This window comes from Zootoca vivipara, chromosome 13, assembly GCF_963506605.1.
Source record: "Zootoca vivipara chromosome 13, rZooViv1.1, whole genome shotgun sequence".
NCBI classification, from domain to species: domain Eukaryota; kingdom Metazoa; phylum Chordata; class Lepidosauria; order Squamata; family Lacertidae; genus Zootoca; species Zootoca vivipara.
In genome coordinates this window covers 51376803-51403845 of record NC_083288.1, presented here as the reverse complement: position 1 = coordinate 51403845, position 27043 = coordinate 51376803, and the positions used below count along the sequence as shown (strand labels likewise).

Genomic DNA, 27043 nt, shown 5'->3' with positions numbered 1-27043 from the left:
TAGGAAATTGTATTCAAACATAACTATGCATGAGTACTAGTTAATGCACAAAGGGGTTAAGACCACAGAGCTGTGTTCCTAGACTCAGTTTAAGTCAGGCCCCCACACCTCTGGTGAGGGAGGAAGTGAAGCTACTTCTCTTCCTTTCCTCACTCTCTCTTTGCACCATGTAACCCAGCATTTCTCAACTGCTGTTCCGCGGCACAGTACTGTGCCGCAGGACGCTGGTTGGTGTGCCGGGAGACGCTGGCGACGAGAAGGGCGATTTGCTGCCCTGTCACGTGACTGGCGGACGCCATTAGGGGCGCTGACCCGCCGGAAAGGAAGCCGGCCGGGTCACGACGGGGGCGGGGCGAGCGCAGCTCTCAACAGCCACCACCGTGGCTGTTTGTCTCGCTCTCGCTCCTCTTGCTGGCGGCGCCCGGGAGTTTTTTGGTCGGCGCGGGAGTGAGCGGCCTCTTTGGCAAGGAGTCCTGCAGAAGGTGAGGTGCTCTTCTTGCTAGCCCAGGGGTCGGCAACCCGCGGCTCCGGAGCCGCATGTGGGAGCCTCAAAAGGGAGCCTCACCAAGAAGCCCCAGCCCACACAGACAGGGACCGATCGGAGGTCGGTCCGTCGTTTGTTCCCTTCCGCTGCAGAAACTCCGCCGCCGGGGCTGCGCGCACGGGGAGAAGGCGGCGAGTGGCTCCGCCAAGGACATAATGCAGAACAGACCCGCAAAGGAACCCCTCAACAGTCTTTTGCCATTAAACTCCAACTTTTACACCATGCACTTTTTGCACCCGTGTGTGTAATGATTACGTCTCCCCTCCAAACTAAACTAAATATAGGGCGGCACAGAGTTGGTGTGCCGCGGGATTTTTTTTCATAGAACAAGTGTGCCATGGCCCAAAAAAGGTTGAGAAACACTGATGTAACCAACCAGGACATGTTTGAAACTATATACAGTACTGTATTTTTCACCCAACAGTAATCTACCTGTGTTTTCCTTGCTGCTGCATGAAATAACACATGAACCAGACCTTTGGATTTACAAAGTACTGTAAATTCTTTTAAACTTACTTGACAGTGAGTGGTCTTTTCATTGTTAGATGGGTAGAGAGAGGTGGCAAGTGTTTTAAAACAGACAAAAAGAGATATGTAAAAGGGTTTAACAACCTATATTACACACTATGCTGCTGGTTATCTCTGAGAGTGTTTTTAACTCTGCTGGGGGTTCTCTCCTGCTGGAGAATGTGCAAAGCCAATTCTTTTTCTTATTTATCCGCACATTGGTCAGATCTATATTTCCACCTCCACATACAGACATGCTGTTTGTTCAAAAGATGATTCAAAAAGTAAAAGCAACATGTACATACTGCTTGATTATAATAAATCATTTAAGTGGTTTTCAATAAAGATTAAAAACAATTACAGATGTTTAAAATTAAAAGATTAAATTAAAAGATTGAAACATATCAACATCAACAAATCTGGATAGGGTTGCCTAAACAACATCTTAAGTAGATACTGAAAGATACTGAGGCCATGGACCAGTTTATTCAATAAAATGAAATGTGGCTCTCGCTCAGAGGTTCCAGAATATTTTTTATGGAGTATCATAAGAGAGGAGGGGAAGCAGCATGGGAGTTTGCAGGTGGAATTGATCAGCAGATCCCACACAGCACATGAAACCCTGTGAAACTGCTTAGCACAGAGGTTCTTCTCTTCCCCACGCCCTGACAACCTGCACCAGAACTGTAGGAAGCTAACGCAAGCAGAAATGTTCATGATCACACCAGCACACAGAAATACACCTCTCTCTGATACAAAATACATGCTGAGACCCACAGAAAAGCAACCATTCCCACAACCCAATAATTGGTGTTTACTGGACATGGGAGGACATTTTCATGCTAACAAAGACAACAGGGAGGGTAATTCAGGGGACTGAGGCTCACTTTACTCCATCACCATTTGAACAAACTTAAAGTATGGGAGTGCATTACCCTGGTTAGTATTTCTCACTTCCCCAAATGGCCCCATGTTTTGGGGAGCAACCCACAAGGCAAAAGCCCTAGAGATTGTTATAGGGGGGAAACTACTTGTTTGAAGCATTTCTAATGTATTTTTATTTATTAGCTGAGTAGGAGGAGGCAAGCAAAAATTCCTGAGAATCAGTGGTAGTCTTGACAGGCCACCCCAAAAGCAAACATCAAATTCTATACGGAGCTCAAATGCTGCTTCTCACACCCACCTACAAAAATTCAGATAGTAAAAGCCTGTAAAGCTTTCTTCCGGTCCTTTACTGGGCAGTGGCCAATCAGAAGCTTCTCCTGGGAAGACCAGAATCAGGACATGAGCACAATAGCCCTCTCCCACACGTGATCCCCAGAAAATGGTAATCAGGAGCATTTACTACCTCTGACCCTCAAGGTACCATACAATCAATATGACTAGTAGCCATTCTGAGCCTTATCCTCCATGAATCCATCCAGGTCCCATAGCTGATGGCCTCCACACTTTGTGGCAGGGATTTCCAGAAGAGCATAAAAAGAGCCCTTCTGGATCAGGCCAACAGCCCATCTAGTCCGGCATCCTGTTCTCACAGTGGCTGACCAGGAAATCTGCAAGCAGGACCCAAGCCCAAGAGCACTTTCCTCTCCCCCGGTTTCCAGAAACTGGTATTCAGAAGCACCACGGTGGCAGAGCACAACCATTGTGGCTAGTACCCTTTGATCACTTTCTCCTCCGTGAATTTGTCTGATCCTCTTTTAAAGTCATCCAAGTTGGTGGCCAACACTGCCTCTCGTGGAAAGGAGACCCACAGTTTAACTATGCACTGCGTGAATAATTCCTTCTTTTTGCTGGTCCTAAATCTACTGCCCATCCATTTCAGTGGATTACCTCAATTAACTTATCACTTCTCCACTTTTGCCATCCATGCCTTGCATTGTTTTTACAAGGTTTCTATGAGAGTTTCCTCCCCTCGCCCCCCCCCACCCCGCTGGCGACCTTGAGATGTTCTGAATTACAATGGCAGTGCTGACTGGGGCTGATGAGAGTTGTAGTCCAAAACACCTGGAGGGAACCAGATTGGCTCTATCATCCCCTGGCTCTATCATCCAGTTGGCCTCCCCACCCCCCTTTCAAGCTAATAAGTGAGGGTTTAATGTAGATCATTCTTCCTCCAAAGGGACTGTGAAAACATCTCTGGGGTGGAGTCTACTTTATCTTCATAACAACTCTTTGTTGTGGTTTATTTTTTTATTTTTATTTTTTTAATAAATCTTTATTGGTTGTTTCAGATAAAAATACACATGTACAGTTTGCACACACGTACTCATAAACAGATGTTTGTGAGTTATGTTTCGAAACATTCATGACAAAAACATCTTTAATCAAAGAATATAGACAATTTATATAAATAAACTCAGAAAAATAGAGATAAATAAATAGATAAACAAGAGAGAAAGGAAGGGGGAAAAAAGAAAGAAAATGAAAAAGTGAAGGGCAGAGAAGTTAGAGAAAGCAAAAAAAGATAGAAAAGGGAGCAAAAGATGAGAAGAAAAAAGAAAAGAGAGAAAGGAAAAAATAGTAATATTGACTTCCACCGCTTCGTCGTACAGTAAGTAAATTAATGCATTTTTAACTTAGCTGTCTTTTTGTCCTTTTGTCGACACTAAAATAAATATTTTCATCCTATAAACATCTCATTTCATCAACGACAGGGTTAGTCCAAGCATAGCCAGATTTTAGTTCCCAGACCTTGTTTGCCTAGGTAATCATTTAAATATCCCCATTGTTTCCTTATCAGGGCTTTAGGATTGTTATTAATTACATCCGTCAATTTTGCTAATTCCAGATACTCGCAAATTTTGTTAATCCATTCATCCTTTGTCGGGATATATGTGCTTTTCCATTTACTCGCGACTAGCATCCTGGCGGCAGTTGAAGCGTACATAAAAATATTCCTCCTCTCGCTAGGAATTTCATTATGCAAAATGCCCAATAAATACATTTCGGCCTTTTTAGGAAGAGACTCTTTGTTGTGGTTTAGTCATTTAGTCGTGTCCAACTCTTCGTGACCCCATGGACCATAGCACGCTAGGCACTCCTGTCTTGCACTGCCTCCCGCGGTTTGGTCAAACTCATGTTCGTAGCTTCAAGAACACTGTCCAACCATCTCGTCCTCTGTCGTCCCCTTCTCCTAGTGCCCTCCATCTTTCCCAACATCAGGGTCTTTTCCAAGGATTCTTCTCTTCTCATGAGGTGGCCAAAGTATTGGAGCCTCATTTTCACGATCTGTCCTTCCAGTGAGCACTCAGGGCTGATTTCCTTCAGAATGGATAGGTTTGATCTTCTTGAAGTCCATGGGACTCTCAAGTCTCCTCCAGCACCATAATTCAAAAGCATCAATTCTTCGGTGATCAGCCTTCTTTATGGTCCAGCTCTCACTTCCATACATCACTACTGGGGAAACCATAGCTTTAACTATACGGACCTTTGTAGGCAAGGCAAAGGCCAACCAATAGGTCTGCTAGGCGAGCAGCAACCTGGGTATTTTATGCTCTACACTGGAAACCCCTCTCTGCTTTTTAGCCAGGAAATGGTTGCTGCCTCTAGAACACTGGCTCCCAAACTCTGCCCTCCCCACCTTCCCAGGCAATGGACCACTTGAAAATTGCTGAGAGTCTTTGCAGACCACTTAATGTTTTTTTTCTGCCCACTGTAGCAACGGTAATGAGCTGAGCTAGACGCTCTATGGCTTTTAATTGTGTTTTGTATTCCTTCTTTTACTTCTTAAATTGTATTTGATTGAATTACAATTTGCTTTCCATGGGGTTCAAATTGCAATACAGTAAAATATAATTTAAGAAATAAAATAAGCAATAAAAATGCAATTATAATTCAATGTGAATACTTAATGCAGACATGCTGCGGACCACTTGAATGAAGCTCACAGACTGTTAGGGGGGCCATGGACCACAGTTTTGGAGCCTCTGTTCCAGGATGATCCTCCCACCAAGGAAATGGCAAAGCAACATAAAGAAATCAGTCCAGCAGGAATGACTCTCAGAGAATAACCAAATTTCCAATGCCAGGTTACTAATCATGTACACTGGGCCACACTAGATTCATTGTGTTTACATGTTAACACAAAAACGACAACAACAATACACATCTGTTTTGCATATATTATAACACAATTCCATTTCACATATGTTCTTACGTACTATTGCCATAATATATAGTACTGTCATAGCTCTCAACTACATTGATTGCCTCTTATACTATTTATGGGCCCTACTGACTCAGTTTGTGGCTTCTGTGTTGTTGTTTTTTAAGGGCGGGGGCTTCCTTAGCATTTGTGTTTCCATTTCAAAACCACATCCTTGAGAGTCTCACACCAGAGGATGAACCTTTTCCACTTGTGGGCTTCAAAACTGTAAGCAAAACGGCATTTTCCGCTGCGGTGTACTCTTGGGATAACCTCTTCTCCACACAGTTTGCCACTAGACCATAAGGGAAAGCAGTCACAATACAACACAACACAACACCCTCTCCTATGTTGGCTGGGCTGACGGGAATTGTAGTCCAAAACAGCTGGAAGACAGCTCTGCTTGGGCTCCTATTATTTTATTGACTATTATGTTTTACCATTTTTGGGAGGGGTGGCTAATGCCCCAGAGGACAGGATCACACTGCAAAATGACCTTAACAGATTAGACAACTGGGACAAAGCAAACAAGATGAATTTTAACAAGGAGAAATGTAACGTACTACACTTGGGCAAAAAATATGAAAGGCACAAATACAGGATGGGAGACACCTGGCTTGAGAGCAGTACATGTGAAAAGGATCTAGGAGTCCTGGTAGACCACAAACTTGACATGAGTCAGCAGTGTGATGCAGCAGCTAAAAAAGCCAATGCAATTCTGGGCTGCATCAATAGGAGTATAGCATCTAGATCAAGGGAAGTAATAGTACCACTGTATTCCGCACTGGTCAGACCTCACCTGGAGTACTGTGTCCAGTTCTGGGCACCACAGTTCAAGAAGGATACTGACAAGCTGGAACGTGTCCAGAAGAGGGCAACCAAAATGGTCAAAGGCCTGGAAACGATGCCTTATGAGGAACGGCTTAGGGAGCTGGGTATGTTTAGCCTGGAGAAGAGAAGGTTAAGGGGTGATATGATAGCTATGTTCAAATATATAAAATGATGTCATATATAGGAGGGTGAAAGGTTGTTTTCTGCTGCTCAAGAGAAGCGGACATGGAGCAATGGATTCAAACTTCAAGAAAGAAGATTCCACCTAAACATTAGGAAGAACTTCCTGACAGTAAGAGCTGTTCGGCAGTGGAATTTGCTACCAAGGAGTGTGGTGGAGTCTCCTTCTTTGGAGGTCTTTAAGCAGAGGCTTGACAGGCATATGTCAAGAATGCTTTGATGGTGTTTCCTGCTTGGCAGGGAGTTGGACTGGATGGCCCTTGTGGTCTCTTCCAACTCTACGATTCTATGATTCCTCCCCTCCCACTAGATACTCCCCAAGTCCTTTGGGACAGAAGAGCAAGGTATTAAATATCCTAAGGCTGCGATCCTATCTCCACTTACATGGGAGTAAGCACTGGATTGAGGAGGGAAAAATAGTGGCAGTGGTGATGCGTGTGATTTGCAGTGGTGGACAGGCTGTGGAGCGATTGGTGGCCGAATAGGTCGTCTTATACATGGGGCCATCTTATACATGAAAAAATACGGTAGTTAAACCATGGAAGATGCTCCCACAAGAGATTAGTGTTGTTGTTGTTGTTGTTGTTTAGTCGTTTAGTCATGTCCGACTCTTCGTGACCCCATGGACCAGAGCATGCCAGGCACTCCTGTCTTCCACTGCCTCCAGCAGTTTGGTCAAACTCATGTTCGTAGCTTCGAGAACACTGCCCAACCATCTTGTCCTCTGTCGTCCCCTTCTCCTTGTGCCCTCAATCTTTCCCAACATCAGGGTCTTTTCCAGGGAGTCTTCTCTTCTCATGAGGTGGCCAAAGTATTAGAGCCTCGGCTTCACGATCTGTCCTTCCAGTGAGCCAAGAGATTAGTAATGGCCTCCAACTTGGATAGGTTTAAAAAAGAAGACAAATTAACAGAAGAAAAGGTTTTCAATGCCTTCTGGCCATGATTACTACCGTATGTTCTACCTCTACTGTCAGAGGCAGTAATGCCTCCGAACAGCACTGGATTTAAGGCAGTGTGGACCCATGTAGCCCAAAATCCTTTTCTCACAAGAATTGAAGCCCACATGTAGGAACTGGTATTGAGGCAGGTGTGAACTTTGGTAATCTTTTGTAATATGGTACCCTGTGCAAGGCCAATTTTTGGCACCCCCAAATGAATCTTTGTTATGGATATTCTATTTTGTGGCCCCTTGGCTAAACCACCAGCACTGCCCTAAATCCGATGCTGTTCAGAGGCATTTTTGCTTCTGACAGTAGGGGCAGAATGTGGTTGTCATGGCTAGAAGCCATTGATAGCCCTCTCCTCCTCCATGAATTTGTCTCATCTGCTTTTAAAGCCATCTGGCTTGACGGCCATCACTGCCTCCTGTGGCAGAGAGTTTCATAGTTTAACTGCGTGCTGTGTGAATGACTTTCTTTTGTCTCTCTTGAATCTTCCAACATTCAGCTTCATTGGATGTCCACAAGTTATGAGAGGAGGAGGGAAAGCTTTCTGTCCTTGGAGATTCTTCAGTTTTTACCTTTGCAGATAGACAGTACTTCATTACAGCAGCCTCCTTATGTATACTGTACACCAATAAGCAATTTGGGGGTGGGTCGGGTGGGCAGGAGAGATATGAGGCTCAAATGATTCTTGGGTTGGTTTTTTTTCTTATTTTTGCATGAGTATGAGTGCAAACTCTTTCTTCCTCCCTCCCACCCCCAATCCTCAACAGGCCTCCCCACTTCTACCTGGGCTCTCTGATGTGTTTCATGCTTGGTACAAAGCCAAGTCCAACCTCCCACAACCATGCGCCTGGAAGGAGGGGCACCCCATCCATCTTTCGCTCCCTTCTTTGATCTTTCCTTTTAAGCTTTGACAAGGAAGCTTTGAAAAGGGACAAAAGATAAGATTGCAAAGGAGGGGTGCAGTGTAGAGAAAAGAAGAAAGAAGATCTCTAAGACCAGCCTTTGCCAACCTGGTGCTCTCCAGAGGTTTTAAACTACAACTCCCATCAGCCTCAGCCAGCATGGCTAATTGTCAGAGGTCAATAGTGGTTTTTCTGGAGGAAGGCAGGGAAATTCCTGAACAGATCTACTAAGCCAGTCTTTGCCAAACTGGCACCCTTCAGATGGTTTGGGTTAAAACTGAAAGGAGTTGTAGTTCAAAACATCTGGAGGGTGTTAGGTTGGCAAGGGCTGCCTCCTGCGAGACTTGGGTCTCAAATAGGGGATAAGCTTGGGGTGGAAATTCTGGCCTTATTGTATGGAGGGGTGGCTGGGAAGTTTTCTCCCTCCTCCCTCTTACTTCCCACTTTACCTCCTCCTCCCCCCACTTGGCTTGTCACTGCATTATTACAACCCTCCTTCACTCAGTGTCAGAAGATTAAAAAGCATAATCCCCAGGTTCACAAGCACAGCCAGGACTTTACGAGGAGACAAGCCTCAGGCTGGTGAAGATTAAAGTCAGCTCAGAAAAAATATCCCCCCTTCCTTGCCCTGACAAAAGCTCCTCCTTGCACACAGAAAACTGTAAGGAGAAGACTCCCACGACCCCACCCCACCCCTGCCCCAATTCCCCATCATACATAGGGCACCACTAATGTCACCCCACACTCACCCAAATCCCTGGGTTCAAGAGTTCTCAACCCCAGGAGTGATTGAAGAACCTCTGGGGGGAAAATGGAAGTGGGCCCAGATTCCAGAATCCCTGCTAAGCGGGAGCCCGGGTCTAGTCATCAGCTCCCCACCGCAAGCTTGCACACAATCTTTTAACAAAGAGGTGAAGGAAGCAGAAATCTCAGCATCAGGACCAGGCGCAATATGGGAAACTCATCGAATCAGGCGCCACGGCACACGGCTATGCAAGCGGGGCCTAGAGGCTGGCGCTCACGATCCTTTCCACAACCACGTCCCCACAGAAGTGTGTAGCGCGCCCCCACCCCCACCCCCCGCTTCTGGGCGCTCGCCGGAGAGATCAGGCGCCTCCCTCCCGATAGAGACGCTTGCACGCCCGTCGCTTCTCGCCCCCACCTTCGCGCCTTCCCCAACGGAGCAGGCCACAGAACCTTGCACGCCGCTCAACCTTGCACTTTGCTCAAGCGCACGACATCCTTAATTCCGCTGGGCCAGCTTTTCCAGCACCGCCACCCGCCGCCCTTAAATATGCATCCCTGAACAAACTCCCTGCGCCTTATCCAGTCGCTTGCACGTTTGCACAGCGGGCTGCTGTCACAGATTGCCAGCTTTGCACGGATCGTCGCCACTTCTCCCGACCTCGGATGCCCGCCTCCCACCCGCGCCACGATCCTTCCCCTCCTTCCTTACCTTGCAGCCGAAGACGAGCGAGAGGGTCCGGTTGCTGCAGGTGACCTTGCACTGGCACAGGACGGGCGAGAAGCAGCCCAGCTTGCGGAACGGGGGGGACACGCCGTTCAGGCCCATCCCCCTCGCGCCCCCCCGCCTGCCCCCATCGGCTATGCGCCGCCGCCGCGGCCAGGGGGCGCCCCCCGACTCTGCCCCATCGCCCGCCTCACCTGCCGCCCGCCCGCCGCCAGCTGCTGCCGCTGCCCGCCAGGCCGGCCTGTCTGCCCTAATCCCCTCCCCTCCCTCCTCCCCTCCCTCGCGAGGCCAGCCTCCTCCCCGGCAGAGTCCAAGAGGAGCGACGCCCACTAGACCGCACGTGCGCGGATCCGGGGTCCATTCGGTCAGCCCAGTATCCCGTTTCCAAGGGCGGACTGCCCCCAAAGCTCCTAAATCGGCAGGGCAGGAAGGCACCAGCCCTTTCCCCTTGCCGCTCCCTAGCCGCAGGCACTGAGAAGTAACACTGCCCCGGAACGTGGGGGAAACATCATGGGCTTGTATGCGAGAAGCCCCACTGTAGTGGACAGACACATTAATTCCAGTGGGTCTACTCTGAATAGGATTTAGCTGACAAGCATTCTTGGGCTGCCAGTAACGAGAGTTGGAAGTTGAGGTCTCTCATGGAACAATCTTAACTAGCAGTCATAGGAAGCTGGATTATTTCCAGCAGTGTATGTACCTACACTGCTTGACAGTGGTTACCCCAAGTTTCAGACCAGTCTTTCTCAGCCCTACCTGAGAAATGGCTTGCCGCCATTGGGGAGTGACCCTGCCACCTTCTGCATTCAAAACAGGTGCTCTCTAAATGACCTTTGACCCCCTCCCTAAAGTCATCCTGCTCCTCAACCCTCCCTAGCCCATATCTGCTTGGCTGCCCATTTGTACAGCCCAAAGTCGCTCAGTTGCTCCTCTCTCCCAACCCTAGTTTCCAAGGGTACACACACAATGCTGTCAGAGATTTGGGGTAAACCTTAGAAATTAATAATGCCAGGATTTGGGGGTTCTTTGTGATATGCAGGGAGAATATAAGCTGCAAGGGGATTCCTGGGCTGGCTAGATCAGTTGTGTCCAAACTTTTTTCAAAGAGGGCCAGATTTGATGAAGTGAAGGGCCGTGGGGGGCGACCAAAGGGCCAACCAATGTTATTGACCTTTTTTTAGGACTGAAGCTTTTTTTTAGGGTTGTTGAGCTTCTTTTAGGATTGAAGTTGTTGAGGGTTTTTTTAGGATTTTATCCCAGGAAATAAACTGCCTCAGGGGCTGGATTAGGCCCCCACCCACCCAACAGACTTTGAAACATGCCTGCACTAGATACAGTAGGCTGGCTGGCTGGCTGAAGGAAGAGCAGAGCTGTTAGCATTATAGAGAGCCATTGAGGGTCCTCAACAACTTGTCCCAGGTGTGACCAGAGACTGGAGATTTGGAAGGTTGCCAGGGTAACTACTCTGGAAGAGGCAAGGGCCTTCTGGGAAGAAGAAAGGGGAGTTCGTTCTTGGCGAGGGTGAAGGACAGACTGCCTGCACTGCTGTGGACCATGCTGTAAGATGTGCACGACATTCTCCGCCATGTCCTCTATTCTCAAAAGGGACACAGACCCTGTGTGGGTGCCTGAGATTCCATGTGATTTTGCCATGGCTTGGCAGAGAGAGGGACAGGTGCCAGGCTTTTGTAAAAAAAAAACCACACTTTTAAAGCAGCTCCCAGAAATCTTTGGGGTGGGGTGGGGATGTCCTTTGGGGGTGCTGTAAAAGGTATGCATATACCCAGATGCAGCTTAATGTAAGTCAGCCTTGGAGATAGTGTGTTTTGTGAACTAGAAGCCCTGCTACATGGGGCAGGTTGCTCAGTGGGACAGAAATGCACTCAGCCCGTGTTCAAAGGAGGTCCCTCCCTCTCTTTGAGTCACACAGTCCATCCACACACATCCCATTGTTAGCTACCTGAGCCAGTTGACCCACTCTGCCTAACGCTAGGGCTGGTTCTACAGATGCAGTGTGTATGTCATTATCCCACAAGGTCCTTATTTAGATTTCCAACCCATCCCCAACCTCTCTGGGTATAACATTCAATATCATGCACAAGATGTCACTTAACTGGCAAAGAGACAGACCCCTGCCTGCAAGTAACTTACACTCTACATTTGCTCAGTCTGCAATCTCATACCCTAAACAAGCCACCTGTGCTTGCTGGGGCTGATGGGAGTTCAAAACATCTGAAGGGTGACAGAATGGCAAAGCCTAGCCTAAAGTTACCCCACAAGTAAGCCTAAGCATGTGCAACCAAAGGCGTCTTCAGAAAACATACGGTATCTATTGAGTATTCATCCTGATTTGCTTGCCCAAATTTATACTGCAGTTAGATGATATCTGGTCTTAACTGAGCATTTATTATTTCTTTGCAAACAGGTTATATGACAATGAGCACTCGTGCTGATTGGGGTGTTTGGACATCTTCCCGTTAAGTCATTTGTGCACCCTAGCTTTTACAATGCATTTTCCGGTCACTTTCCAAAACTGCAACAAGTTCCAATTCTATTTAAAAGTCTTTAAAAGTCAATTTGCCATGCTGGGTCAAGAGAGCCTTTGAGTCAACTTTAAAATATGCAAGCCTAAACTTCTGGTAATATGCACTTGAATCCCTCCTGTGAAATACTGACACCCTGGAGGCACCCTGAGACAACTGTGTATTCCTTCCCCTTCATTCCCTGCCTCCTCACCAGCTGTTTATTTTCCCTACAGTGAATTTTCTTTTGTAGGCTCCGTTGGACAGAGGCTTGATGTCTTGGGACACTGTAAAGTGTCATGGGCACAGCTGGCATAAAATAAATAAATCCCAGCATACTAAGCCTTTATTCTGTGCCCCACCATGACCACCTTCAATGCCAACTGACAACAGTTACCCCACAATGAATTAATAGGAACACCAAGCTGGAAAAGACCCAGTGGGGTGTAGTGGTTGGAGCATCAGACACAGTTCCAGGCCCCACTCAGCCATGCAGCTGACCTCGGGCCAGCCACAGTTTCTCAGTCTAACTGGATTGTCGTGAGGATAAAATGGAGGGGTGGAGGAGAACTATGTATGCAGCCTTGAGCTCCTTGGAGGAAAGGTGAGATATAAATGTAATAAATAGGAAATGAAATACCCACACATCACATTTGGGTCCCAATTTAGCCTCATGCCTATGGAACTACCTTTCCCCTCCCCTGCAGATTAGCCAGGCATACAAAGCTGAAGCCTCACCCCTGGTTCCTAAATGAGGGAATTCTGCAAGAAAAGGATGAAAGTGGGAGGTAACTGGGTTTCAAATACTGTGAAATGGGAATTGTAACCTGTCCAAGATTTTACTAGTCCAGCTGGAGTGTATGTATATGTTCAACACATTTGCTTTTTCAGTTACTTAGCACTGTGGCGATTACGCATACCACTGAATTTTTGGTATTAGGTTTATTGTTTGGAAATTGGTATTATATTGATTTGAATTTATTGTTCATCATTTTCTTAGATGGCTGTTACAGGGAGTTTTTTTAAAAAAAACAACAGCATAGAGAATATGTATTGACGTTAGGATTGATGTTATATGCTCAAACTGCCTTGCTCTGGTACACAACCTGGTCCCTGAATTCAGCACAAGCTGATGTTTCCAAACCATCTTCAGAGGCAACCCTATGTCCAACGAACACATTGCAGTAATCTAACTTAAATGAGACCAGAGCGTAGACAACAGAAGTTAGACTAACCCAGACAAGATAGGGGTGAAGCTGGGCCACCAGCCATAGTGGATGGAAGGCACTCTGTGCCACCAGAAGATCAAATGACAGCGAAGGATCTAGAAGGACCCCCCCAAGCTACATACTTGCTCCTTCAGAGAGAGTGTATCCCCCCTCAAGAGCAGGCCACCTCCCATCCATCCAGTCTAGGAAACAGCCCACTAATAGTACCTCAGTCTGGATTGAGCTTCAGTTTATTGGCTCTCCTCCAGTCCATTACTGAGGAAAGACATCAGTCCAGCACATCCACTCCCACACCTGCAGATGTAAAGGAGAAGCAGAGCTGTGTGTCTGCAGAATATTTCTGACAACATACTCCAAAACTCCGGAGGACTCCACTCAGCAGTTTCATGTAGATGTTCAATAGCATGTGGGATAAGATTAAACCCTTAGGAATCCCACATTGAAGGCTCCACAGGGTCAAAGAGCACTCCTCAAGCATCAGCCTCTGGAAATGACCATCCAAGTAGGACTGGAACTGCTGCAAAGCAGTGCTACCCATCCCCAACTCATTGAAAACTGCTATTGAAAACTGCTAAGAGGCTGAGGAGAATTGGGACACAATTCCCCTGTCTCTCCCCTGACATAAGTCATCATTCAGAGCGACCAAAGCAGTTTTTGTGCCTGAACTCTGATTAAAATGGATCTAGAAGACCAGTTTCCTCCGAGAGTACCTGGATGAGGTTTGCAACCAGCCACGGAAGAACCTTGCCCAAGAAGGGGAGAATGGCAACTGACCAGTAATTACTTGGATTTTCCAAACCCAGAGAAGGTTTCTTAAGGAGTCGTTAAATCATTGCCTCCTTCAGGCAGGCAGGGACCATCATCTCTCACAAGGAGGCATTGACCACCTCCCTGGCCCAGCTGTCCCCTCCCTGCTAGTTTTTATCAGCCAAGAGGGGCAAAAGCCAGAGTGCAAGCAGTTACCCTGACTGATCCAAGCACGTTGTCTAGAGCCACGAGCCTTACAAACTGAAACTCATCTAACAGAACAGAACTAGATAGTACTCTGGACACCCCTGTTTAAACTCACTCTGTCAGTCTTAAAGAAGGTAATGAAATGCCTGGTTTTGTTTGAGATGCTCAGATGAGTGTTTCCAGCACCCCCCACCCCATTTTAAAATTGTTTATGCAGAGAACTGATATCACTGTGTATTGTGGGTTCACGTACTTTTAATAATGTGTCAGGTGCTAAGGGAGTTCATAGATGAGCAAAGCGGGGTGTTGAAAATGTGAATGGATTAAATAACAAAAGTAAAAGAAACAAATTAGAATATGTGCTGATAAAAGAAAAATTAGATATCATATGCTTACAAGAAACGCACATTTCAAGGAAGCATGAAAGGATCCTGGGAAATAAAAAATTAGGATTGGGTTTTGTCTCATCTAACGAAAAAAAGAAAAGAGGTGTGGCATTATATGTGAAGGAGAAATTTAAACCAGAGCTACTCTTCAAGGACGAAGAGGGCAGGGTAGTAGGGGTACACATAACGGTGCAGGGGGAAAAGGTATTGCTAGTGGGTATATATGCACCAAATCAGAAGAGGGCGGATTTTTACAAAAAACTTGATAAAACACTGACAAAACACCTCGAAGACAAAGTAATATTGATGGGAGACCTTAACGGGGTAGTGATGCCAAGTTTAGATAGAACTGAAAAGAAAAGAATAAATGAGAAGGGTAAACTCCCAAAAACATTTTTCAATATGATAGAGAGATTAGGTCTAATTGATAGCTGGAGACTCAAAAACCCTACCGAAAAACAATTCTCACATTTCTCTGAGCCTAATCAAAGCTCAGGGAGGATAGATTACATTTGGATATCCCAAGAATTGAGTTCAAAAATCAAAAAAGTAGACATACAGCCACGGACTTTTTCGGACCATAGTCCGATATATTTGGAATTAGCAGGGGAGACGCCCTCATTTCGTTGGAGAACGAATGAGGGGTTGTTTAATGACCAAGAGATAATAGATAAAGCGAAAGATACATTCAAAGAATTTCTGGATTTTAACCACAAAAAAGGTATAAATATAAATACAGTGTGGGAAGCTGGGAAAGCTTTTATGAGGGGTTTCCTAATCCAACAAAATAGCATAAAGAAGAAGGAAAGAGAAAAGAAAAAGGAAGAACTATTAAAACAACTCGCTGAGAGCGAAAAACAACTGAATAAAAAGCCAGGAGATACTAAAGTAAAACAAGAAATAAAGATGTTGCAAACCCAATTTTCTATTTTAATTAATCAAGAAGTAGAATGGAAATTAAAATGGTTAAGACAAAGGAACTTTGAATACGCAAATAAATGCGGGAAACTATTATCCTGGCAACTTAAGAAAAGACAAAAGCAAAACTACATACATGGAATTCGGAAGGAAGATAAGGTGACAGGAAACCCAAAAGAAATTAGGAAAGCTTTTCAAAAATTTTATGAAGACTTATATCGGAAAGGGAAAGAAGAGGAGGAAGAGATTGAAGTATATCTAGAAGGATGTAAACTTGGTAAAATATCAGAAGAACAGGTCAGTATGTTAAATGCCCAAATAACAGCGGCTGAAGTGCAGGCAGGAATCAGTAGAATGAAAATAGGAAAGGCTCCTGGCCCAGACGGGTTTACAGCAAAATATTACAAAGAATTGAAAGACGAAATAACACCAATATTGACATTAATGATGAATGAGATTCTGGACGGAGGACAGATACCTAGATCCTGGGAGGAAGCACATATAACCTTAATACCAAAGGAAAACTCAGATTTACTAGATGTAAAGAGCTACAGACCTATTTCATTGTTAAATCTAGACTATAAGCTATTTGCGGATATTGTCGGGAATAGATTGAAAAAGGTTTTGTCAGAAATAATACACAAAGAACAATCAGGTTTCCTACCAGGCCGTTACATGAAAAACAACGTAAGGAACGTAATCGATATTATTGAATATTTGGAGGTGAAATTTGATAAAAAAGCGGCTCTGGTATTTGTCGACGCCGAAAAGGCGTTCGACAATGTATCCTGGAAATTCATGAAGAAATTAATGGAGAGAAGAGGAATGGGATGTAAATTTAGAGGGGCCGTCGAAGCAATTTACTCAAAGCAAAGGGCTAAATTAATTATAAATAACACATTATCGGAGGAGATAGATATATCCAAAGGTACGAGGCAAGGGTGCCCCTTATCACCCTTGCTATTCATATTAGTATTAGAGGTCCTGATGGACAAGATAAGAGAAAATAAAGATATAAAGGGGATAAGAGTCGGAAATAAAGAATATAAACAACGGGCCTTTGCCGACGACCTTGTGATAACGATAGAAGAACCCAGATCTAGTATGGAAGAGTTGTTAAGAGAATTGGGAAAATTTGGAAACTTAGCCGGCTTTAAGTTAAATAAGAAAAAGACAAAAATGATTACAAAGAATTTGACGAAGAGTGAAAGGACTGAGTTGCAAGAAAAATTTGGTATTGACTCGGTTAAAAAGATAAAATATTTGGGAATCTGGCTATCCAACAAAAATATTAATCTGTTCAACGACAATTATAATAAGACATGGAACGAAATTAAAAAGGACTTGGCAATCTGGAAGAATCTACAGCTGTCGTTATGGGGCAGGATTGCCACCGTGAAAATGAACATTTTGCCAAGGTTCCTGTTCTTATTTCAGATGGCACCGGTTATAAAAGGTACCGGGCAATTCTCAGAATGGAGAAAGGAGATTTCGAAATATATATGGCAGGGGAAACCGCCTAGAATAAGACATAAACTCCTAATTGATAAAAAAGAACGAGGCGGTTTCGCACTACCAGATCTCCAAATGTATTATGAGGCATCCTGTATTACATGGTTGAAAGAATGGGTGACACTTAAAGATACTGACCTCCTGGACCTCGAGGGGTTTAACAACGTGTTCGGTTGGCACAGTTACCTTTGGTATGAGAAAAAAATGGGACATAAAGGGTTTATAACCCATGTAATTAGGAAACCACTATATGAGGTTTGGGTTAGAAATAAACATCTCCTAGAAAGGAAAACTCCAAGGTGGCTGTCGCCAACAGAGGTCCTAAGTATAAAAAAGACAAACATGGAGGCAAATTGGTTACGGTATGATGATATCCTCATAGATTCGAAAGAAGGCTGGAGAATTAAGCCATACGAACAACTAAAAGAAATAGGAATAGGATGGCTGCAGTATCATCAAATTAATGCCCTGTTCATGAAAGATAGGAAGAACCACGGATTTGAAAACAAAAAATCTAAATTCCAATCAGAATTAGTGGAAGGTAACGAGAAACTACTGTCCAAAATGTACGATCTTTTACTTGAATGGCACACGAAAGACGAGGCGACAAAAGAATGTATGATTAAGTGGGCAGTGGACCTGGGCCATAATATAAATATAGATCAATGGCAAAAGTTGTGGAACCACCAGATCAAGTTCACTGCCTGTATAATATTGAAGGAAAACATCATGAAAATGATGTACAGGTGGCATCTTACGCCCGTCAAACTGGCTAAAATATATAAAACAAATAATAAGAAATGTTGGAAATGTAATATAAAAGATGGGGATTTCTACCATCTTTGGTGGACGTGCAACAAGGTAAAGATCTATTGGGAATTAATCTACAACGAATTAAAAAGATTATTGTGTTACACTTTCCCAAAGAAACCTGAAGAAATGCTGTTGGGTATACTGGGGAGGGAGATTAAGAAGGAAGACCAAAACCTCTTCATGTACGCTACTACGGCAGCGAGAATCGTCTTAGCCCAAAAGTGGAAGACACCAGAGGTCCCAAGTGTAGACGAGTGGAGAGAGAAAATGACAGAATATTTAGAGTTGGCAAAAATGACAGGAAGTCTAAGAGACCAAAAAGAACAAAGGTACCGAAAAGAATGGAATAAGTTTAGGAAATATTTGAAGGATTATGTCAAATGATTAAAAACACTAGTAGAATTACATTTAAAATACAACAAAGAATTATAAGCCATTGTCCACAAAAAATACAAGTAAAACTATGTGTTAAACACAGATGAGAATAAATAGAAAGAACACACACACATATATATATATATATATATATATATATATATATATATATATAAAGGGAAATGGACAGGCAAGAAAGAGTATGGCACCGAAAACGGTGAAATTATAAATAAAACCAAGAAAGAAAACAGGAGGAAGTCCAGTTCGAAAGAACAAGTGGAGAAGATGAACGCTATAAGAGAAGTAAAGATAAATATGACACAACCAAAGTTTGATTGTACAAATGTAAGTTTATTGGAAAGGTACACAGATTTGTATGTTTGTTTTTATTTCTGTATATATATTAATTTTACTGCTGTATGTACCTAACTTAGAAATGTTTAAATAAAATAAAAAATGATGGTTAAAAAAAAAAAAGAAAATGTTAGAACACATCATTTAAAAGAAGAAAAAAACCGCGAACAAGCAGCAAAGCATTTCCACCACTATCTGCCCCTTGCACCTTCCTATCAAGCAACCAACCCCCTCCTTCTCAAACTGCCAGCTGGCCTTGCCTACAGATAAAACCTTGCAGACAACGCCTTGGCCAGTTTAATCAGAAATATTCGCATCCGCAATAGGATTAGAACAGCAGATGCCACCGAAAAGAAAAAAAAGAGACAATGTGTGTGTGTGTAAGACAGCAAAATTTAATGCTAACTGGACCAGTGCCAAGTGCCAATGTAAATTCTCCTTACCCTATTCTCTTATTGCCTACCAATCTCTAGTAATGTTTTTCCCCCCAAATAGAAGATTATTGTGTTCTTATCTTTTTAGTATTTTCCATTATGGAGAAGGGAAGTAGCTCCCTCAAACAATCACCTATTTTTGGAAAACCAAAAGTGCTTCTTTACGTTCATACAAACATTCAAATTCCGGTGAAAATAATTAAGATCTCATTTACCCCCTCAAAGTGAACATATGAAGCTGTGTTAGACTGAATCAGACCAACTGGTCCAGCTAGCTCAATATTCTCTACTCTGACTAGCAGTTCAAAGAATCATGAAGGTACCCCAAGGGTCATCTAGTCCAACCACCTGCAATGCAAGAATCTCAACTAAGGCATCCATGACAGATGGCCATCCGACCTCTGCTTAAAAACCTCCAAGGAAAGAGAGTCCACAACCTCCTGAGGGAGTCAAAACAGCTCTTACCATCAGAAAGTTCACCTAACACTTACCTTGTACAACCCACATTTTAGAAGCTTCCTCGCAAGAATATCATGGGGGACTATGTTGAAAACCTTACTGAAGTCAAGATAAACTATGTCCACAGCATTCCCCTGATCCACAAAGCTTATAACTCCATCAAAAAAAGAAATGAGATTCGTCTGGCATGACTTGTTTTTGAGAAACCCACACTGGCTCTTAGTAATCACAGCATCCTTTTCTTAGTGCTCACAGACCGTTGAATTATCTGTTCTAGGACCTTTCCTAGTATCAAAGTCAAGCTCACCGGTTGCTACGTAGTTACCTGGCTCTTCTTTTTCCCTCTTTTTGAAGATGGAGACAACATTTGTGTGTCTCCAGTCTGCAGGCACCTCCCCTATTCTCCAAGAATTCTCAAAAAAATATAGACAGAAGCTCTGAGATTACACCTGCAAGGTTCATTAATACTCCTGGGTGCAGCTCATCAGGCCTGGAGATTTGAATTAATTTAAAATAGCAAGGTGTTCCCTTACCACCTCTTTTCCTATCTTGGGCTGCAGTTCCCTCCTTACATCATTTATTCTGTTATCACCAGGTTGGGAATTGGTTTCCTTTTGGGTAAAAACAAAGGCAAAGTAGGTGTTGAGCAGCTCTGCTTTTCCGCATTTCTCCACCTTCTCCACTTAGGGAACCTACCACTTGCTTGTTCCTCCTCTTGCTTTGAACATAGACAAAGAAACCTTTTATTATTATTTTTTAATCTCTCTTGCAAGTCTGAGCTCATTCTGAGCTTTAGCCCGCCTGACATTCACCCTGCAACTGTTGGCTACTCATGTATACTCCTCCTTTGCGATTTCCCCTTTCTTCCATTTCTTATACATGCCCTTCTTAAATCTCAGCTCATCTGTAAGCTCCTTATGCAGCCACACTGGTTTCTTTAGATGCCTCCCACTTTTCCTTCTTGTTGGAACTGTATGCATTTGGGCCTTCAATGTTTCACCCTTAATAAACTCTCATCCATCTTGGACTCCCTTCTCTTTGAGAATTTCTGACCATGAGATCTCACCCAGTATCTCCTTAAACTTTTTGAAATTGGCTTTCTTAAAGTCCAGGGTGCATGTCTGGCTGCACTCAGCTTTCCCTTGCTTCTGTATCTTGAAGTCCAGGAGAACATGATCACTTCCTTCCAAGTTTCTGAGTACTTCCACTTCGTTGATCAGTTCCTCTCTGTTGGTGAAGACCAGCTTCAAGACAGATGACCCCCTTGTTGCTTCTTCCATCTTCTGGGAAATGAAATTGTCAGCAAGGCAATGGAGGAACTTGTTGGACCTTACATTCTTGGCAGAGTTTGAGTTCCAACAGATATCAGGGAAGTTGAAGTCTCCCATGAGTACTGTATCCCTCCTTTTAGAATGTTTGGTAATCTGCTCTAGGAGGGCATCATCCAAGTCTTCAGTCTGGCTTGGTGGTCTATAGAGACACCCACAGTAAGGTCACTGTTGCTTTTCTATCCTACATTTTTGACCCATATACTTTCAATCTGCCTTCTATGCTCCAGGCCATGGATTTCTTCACAAGTGTACACATCCTTTACATATAATCCTCCTCCCTTCCTGCTGCGTCTGTTTCTTTTGAACAGATTTTACCCGCCAATTCCTACATTCCAGTCATGAGTCTCATCCCACCAGGTTTCAGTAATGCCAACAGATCATATTTGCCATCCTGTATTAAAATCTCCAATTCATCTTGCTTGTCTCCCATACTCTGTGCATTTGCATAGAGACAACTGAAACCATGAGTCATTTCCTCCAGCTGATTCCTTCATGTAGTTTCTTGCCCTTTTGCAGGTTTCTGGAGCACCACCTCAGTTTCCTCTGAATGAAGCTATCCCCAGTACCCTGGTTTCCCCTATTTTAAGACGTAGTCATAAAATAAGCCATAGCAGGATTTTTAAGCATTCAAGGAATATAAGCCATACCCCCAAAATAAGATATAGTGATAGGCTCAGCGGCAATGCCGGCCACAGCAGGAGGGTGAGGAAAAAGTAAGACGCCCCCTGAAAATAAGCCATAGTGTGTGTTTTTCTGAGGAAAAATAAATAAATATAAGACAGTGTCTTATTTTCAGAGAAACACAGTACCAGGTGTTCTTCTGTCATTTGTAATGTTGTTTTGCTCCCCATCAGCATCTAGTTTAAAGTTCTCCTGATCAGGTTCACAAGACTCTTAGCAAACACATTCTTGCCAACTGCTGTGAGCTGTAGCCCATCTTTTTCTAGAAGTCCTTCCTCAAGGAAGCAGAGACCATGATCCAAGAAGCCAACCCCTTCCTGACAACAACACCTGCACAGCCAGTGGTTTACTTCCAGTATTTTCCTCTCTCCCTGGGCCATGACTTTCAACAGTAAGGAATGATGAAAAGATCACCTGTGCCCCAAGGCTCTTCAGCTTCCTGCTCAGAGTCTCATAGTCCCTAGCTATATGTTGAAGGCTCTGTGGGGCAGTATTGTTTATCCCCACATGAATCAGAAGGAAGGGGTTGTGGTCGGTGGGCTTTATAAGACTGGGCAACTTCTCCATCACATTGTGAATCTTTGGCACCTGGAAGACATGATCTTAGAGGGAGAGCATTAACTTGGGATCTTTTGAGTGCAGAGTTGCTGCTCTAACATGTAGGCCACTGTCACACCATCCATTTAAAGCACTATAATGCCGCTTCATTGCTTCCCCCAAAGAATTCTGGGAACTTTAGCTTGTTATGGGTCCTGAGAGCTGTTAGGAGACCCCTATTCCCATTCTCACAGCTCCAATTGCAAGAGTTCCCTGCAGGAGGGATTGACTGTTGAATCACTTTGAAAATTGTAGCTTTGTGAGGAGAAAAACTCTCAGTACCATAGCAAACTACAGGTCCCAGAATGCTTTCAGACAAAACTGTGACTGTTGAAAGTGGTATCATAGTGCTTTAAATGTAACATCTGAACGTGGCCAGCCTGTCCCCAAATCTGGGAATAGCATAACCCAATCACCCCACAAAGATTACAGGAAATCCCAAATCTTTCCTCTGATTCACATTCACTGTGGTGTGAGCACACACACACACACACACACACACACACACACACACACTACAACTGTGTGGTCCTTTACTGAAAATGGTTTTTTTTTCAAAACGGGAGGGAAAAGGGTATGGAGACGGAGGTAGGATGGATGAAATAAGGGCTTTGCTGCTTTGCAGTGTAAATGTCCTAATACTGTATATTCTTTCAAAACCATTTGGGGAGTGGGGACTCCCCATTCAGAATTATACATTTCAGCCTCTCCAAAGTGCCAGACTATGTCTCCCTAATTAGAAGATTGTTAAAAGATGCAGCTGTCCCATATAAATATGAAGAGGTTCTTTCTGTGTGTGATGGCAGGACGTACATATTGATTGAACGCCTGTGGGGTGATTTGGGAGGGGACATTGGTGGCGGTCCTTTGTCACTGAAGCATGTCAAAAAGAGCTTTGATAAACAGTGTGGGTGAATCTGTCCGGCCAAGATGTCCTAGCAACAGTCCTGCAGGGGGCACCAGATGCCCACTTTCAACAAGCTTCTGTCCTCCTGTGATGACAGATCAGAGTCCAAATTCGCTGGGGTTCTTGCAGGCCTGGAAAAGCAGTAAAGATTTCACTGGTGCCAACTGTCTCCTAGGCCAGCCTTCTGCTTGGCTTGGAGCCCTCTTACAAGCTCAGCCCCTCTGTGCCCAAACCAGTTTGGCCTTCTTTCATAGGAACATACTAGGCAGTTGCCTGCTCCTGAGTCTCAGACCACGGACGCATTCACACCCTATAAAGTACAGTACTATGATACCACTTTAAATAGTCATGACTTCCCCCAATGAATTCTGGGAGCCGCAATTTCTTAAAGGTGCAGAAAGTTGTTAGGAGACCCCTTGTTTCCACAGAGCTACAATTCTCAGAGTTGCCTGGGAAGAGAGACTGTTAAACCATTCTGCGAATTGTAGCTCCGTGAGGGGAATCAGAAGGGGTGGTGGTCTTCTAACAACTCTCAGCATCTTTAACAAACTGCAAGCTCCCAGAATTTATTGGGGGAAGCCATGACCATGTAAAGTGGTATCACAATGCTTTATATGTATGGTGTGAACGTGGCCCATTGTTGCTCATATATATTGTCTGCATGGACAGGCAAGCACCTGTTCAGGGTTCCAGGTAGGGGACAGTCAGGTACACTTGCCCCGGGCCTCAGAGGGCTAACCTGGCCAGGGGCCCACCAGGGACCAGCTGCTTTTTTGTTTGAGTTTATAACTTTATTCTAAGAAGACTCCTGCCCCAGGCTTCAGATGAGATCTGCATTGCCCTGGCTCCATATGAACAGTAGCTGAACATGGGTCAGTTGATTGACACAGTCTGCCCTCTCAAGCCACAGAACATCCCATACACCAGGGGGCGCTATGTAGTAGAAATCAGAAATACTAGTGGTGCTGAAGTAATGGTAATTCCTGCGTGATTAGCACCCTCTAGTGGGCATCCTATGCCTTTTAAGAGCATATCTCAGCATTGGTGATTCTAAGACACACACACACCCCAAAAAAACACACATTTGCTTCATAAAGTTTCCATTTGTAGTGCAGAATCAAGGAGGATCACAGCAGCTACTACCCCGATTTTTTTTAAAAAAAAACCTGAAGCCTATGCTCAGTCAGTAGAGCATGAGACTCTTAATCTCAGGTAGGTCTGCCATATGTCCAGGATTTCAAAGGTGGAATTGACATCCAGGGGGAATTTCCGAAATGTGGCGCTTTGTCCTGGATCTTAGTCTTGGTTTTAACTTTTTGAAATACGGCAGCCCTATCAAAAGGTCATGGGATCAAAATCCACTTTGGGCCAAATATTCTTGCATTACAGGGGGTTGGACTAGAAAACCCTGGTTGTCCTTTTCAACTCTACAATTCTATGATTACAGAACTGAGCCCAGACCCTATAAACAGGCTGTTTTCAGGGGAAGGAAAAAAAATTCCTTCCAGCAACACCTTACCAAAATAAAAGCTCATACCAAAATAAAAACTTAGTTGGTCTTTATGGTGCTGCTGGAAGGAATTTTTTTATTTTGTTCAGGGGAAGGAGTGAGGCCCTGATTAGGTCTTGGCCTTTACATTTCAGAAACTTTCGTCTCACAGACTGATTCTGTTTCCTGCTGTTTTATTCACTTTGCAGGGAAGTAGGAGAGAACAGCAATTCTGAGAATGTGCAAAGAGTCCTCGGCTCATCAATGGGTAAATACTGCCAACTGTATACCAGGCTACAATTCCAAAACATCTTGAGGGCAACAAGTTGGGGAAGGGTGCTCCATAGCTATTGGATTTGGGCAACTAGCGTATTTAAATTAAGAGCAGGGGGAAGGGAGAATTAGCAACCTATTCACTCCTTCCAGTGTCCTTCCTCCCTGAAGCTGAAATGGCTGGACGTGGTCTGCGTGGGCTATGCTAAGATCATTAATCCTTGGTGTTAATCAGAGATTCTCCCCAGCCCTTTCCCTGTATAGATGAGAGACGGCTACACCCCCCTCCTCCAGCTGAGTAGGCCACAGAGACACAGCTGTTTCTCCTACACACACACACACACACACACACACACACACACACACACACACACACCAGACCCAAAGTACACTGTCCTGGTATCAAACACACAATCTGCCACACATTACAATTTAAAGGATCTTTTCTTCTATGTACAAAGAGTCCCACAATACTATAAGTACACAAGAAGAGCCCAGCTGCTGGATCAGGCCAATGGTCCAACTAATCCAGCATCCTGTTCTCACAGTGGCCAACCGGATGCCTGTGGGAAGCTTTCATTCAAGACCTGTGCAGCAGCAGCACTCTTCCCACTTGCGATCCTCAGCAACTGGTATTCAGAGGTGTACTGTCTCTGACAGTGAAGGGAGGACACAGCCATTGTGGCTAGTAGCCATAGTAGCCAGCATAACTTAACCAGCAATCATATTAGGAACATAAAATGAGCCTGGCAACTGGATTAGGCCAAAGGGGAACCCATCTAGTCCGGCATCCTTGTCTCACTGTGGCCAACCAGGTGCCCCAAAGGGAAGCCTGCAAGCAGGACCTGAGCGGAACAGCAGCACTCTCCCCACTTGTGATCCCCAGCACAACACAGAAGCAACACAGAAAAACAAAAACAAAAACCCCAACAGCTGTCAAAACATGTTGCATGAGCACCCCAAAACATTCAAATTAAGATTATAGGAAGCTGCCTTATACCAGGCGAAACAATTCATCCCTCTAGCCCAGTACTCTCTGCTCTGACCACTAGTGGCTTCCCAGAATCTCAAGCAGTAAAACAGCCAGCATGGCATTGTGATTAGAGTATTCCAATCCCCACTCAGCCATGAAGCTCACCAGGTAACCTTGGGCCAGTCACATACTCTCAGCACAGCCTACTTCACAGGGTTGTTGCGAGGATACAATGGGAAGAACCATGTAAGTCACCTTGAGTTCCATGGAGGAAAGGTAGTGGAGAAGAAGAACTCTCCCATTGTTTGCCACCTGCTCCTTTTAATGAGAAGTGCTGCTGGGATTGAAGCTAAGGTCTTCTCTTGCATGCAAAACACTTGTTCTGCCATGGAGCTGGGGCTTTTCGCATAAGAATTCACAAGACACATCTCCACAAATTATAACATTAGGCCCCAAGGGAGTGCATTCGCCTATTTGGGTCTCAGGCACCAAGTGTTGGTGAGTGGCTCACAAAGCGACACAATGAGGTTCACAGACCTTAATTCCTAGGCCTCAAGCTCAGCCTGATGAGATAGACCAACCTTCGCCAGCCTGGTGCTCTCAAGATGTTTTGGACTACAACTCCCAACAGCCCCAGTCAGCCGATAGGAGCTGAAGTCCCAAACATCTGAAGGGCACCATGTTGGTGAAGTCTCAGGTAGGCTGTTAATAAAGTACGATACATAATTTAAGGTCAACGTCCCTTGACTTGACATGAGGAGAGCTCTCTGCCAAAGGTAACGGGGGGACAGCCACATGGTGGAAGGGGATAAGCAAGCCCCCACGTGTCATGGTTCGGGTCAGCCCCGTCATCCGTGCAAGAGAGTCAGGTTAAGCTCGGTTGTCCTTGTTAGTGGATTTGGGATTAAAGCGAGAACATAAAACAGCATTAAAGCTGCATGGAAGGAAAACAATCCCGAGCTGTAAGCAAAAAAAAAAAAATGGAGACGCTTATGTTTATTTGAAAACAGAAGTCCACTCTTGGGCTCACATGGGAGGACTTTGCAATGAGTCAGGCCCACAATGGCCCTAACTCAGTTTGGCCTACACTGGAAGGCAGTTGTTCTCCAGGATTTCAGGCATGAGCTTTGCTCAGTGCTACCAGGAGATCCTGCCAAGGGCTGAACCTTGCAAAGCGGGTGCCCTCTCATGAAGACACAGTCTCTCCCTGCCGGGTCTCCCTTAATGCAGAGTTGATGAGCCTGTGCCTTTCCAGATGTTCCCAGATTACAATTCTCACAATCCCTGACAACTGGCCATGCTGGATG

General features: G+C 44.6%; 1 protein-coding gene across 4 annotated transcripts in view; it reads right to left on the bottom strand.

The window, feature by feature from the left end:
- DLG4 (discs large MAGUK scaffold protein 4) overlaps positions 1 to 27043 on the bottom strand; it is a 139149-nt gene that overhangs the window by 58133 nt on the left and 53973 nt on the right. For 2 of the 4 annotated variants that reach the window (XM_035134490.2, XM_035134492.2), the window contains exon 1: positions 9515 to 9702. The exons of the other annotated variants lie outside the window; for them this stretch is intronic. In XM_035134490.2, coding sequence (XP_034990381.2) covers positions 9515 to 9631 — 117 coding nt within the window. In that variant the 5' untranslated portion in view covers positions 9632 to 9702. Of the gene's footprint in view, positions 1 to 9514; positions 9703 to 27043 lie in introns of those variants that run through there. 4 annotated transcript variants of the gene reach the window in all.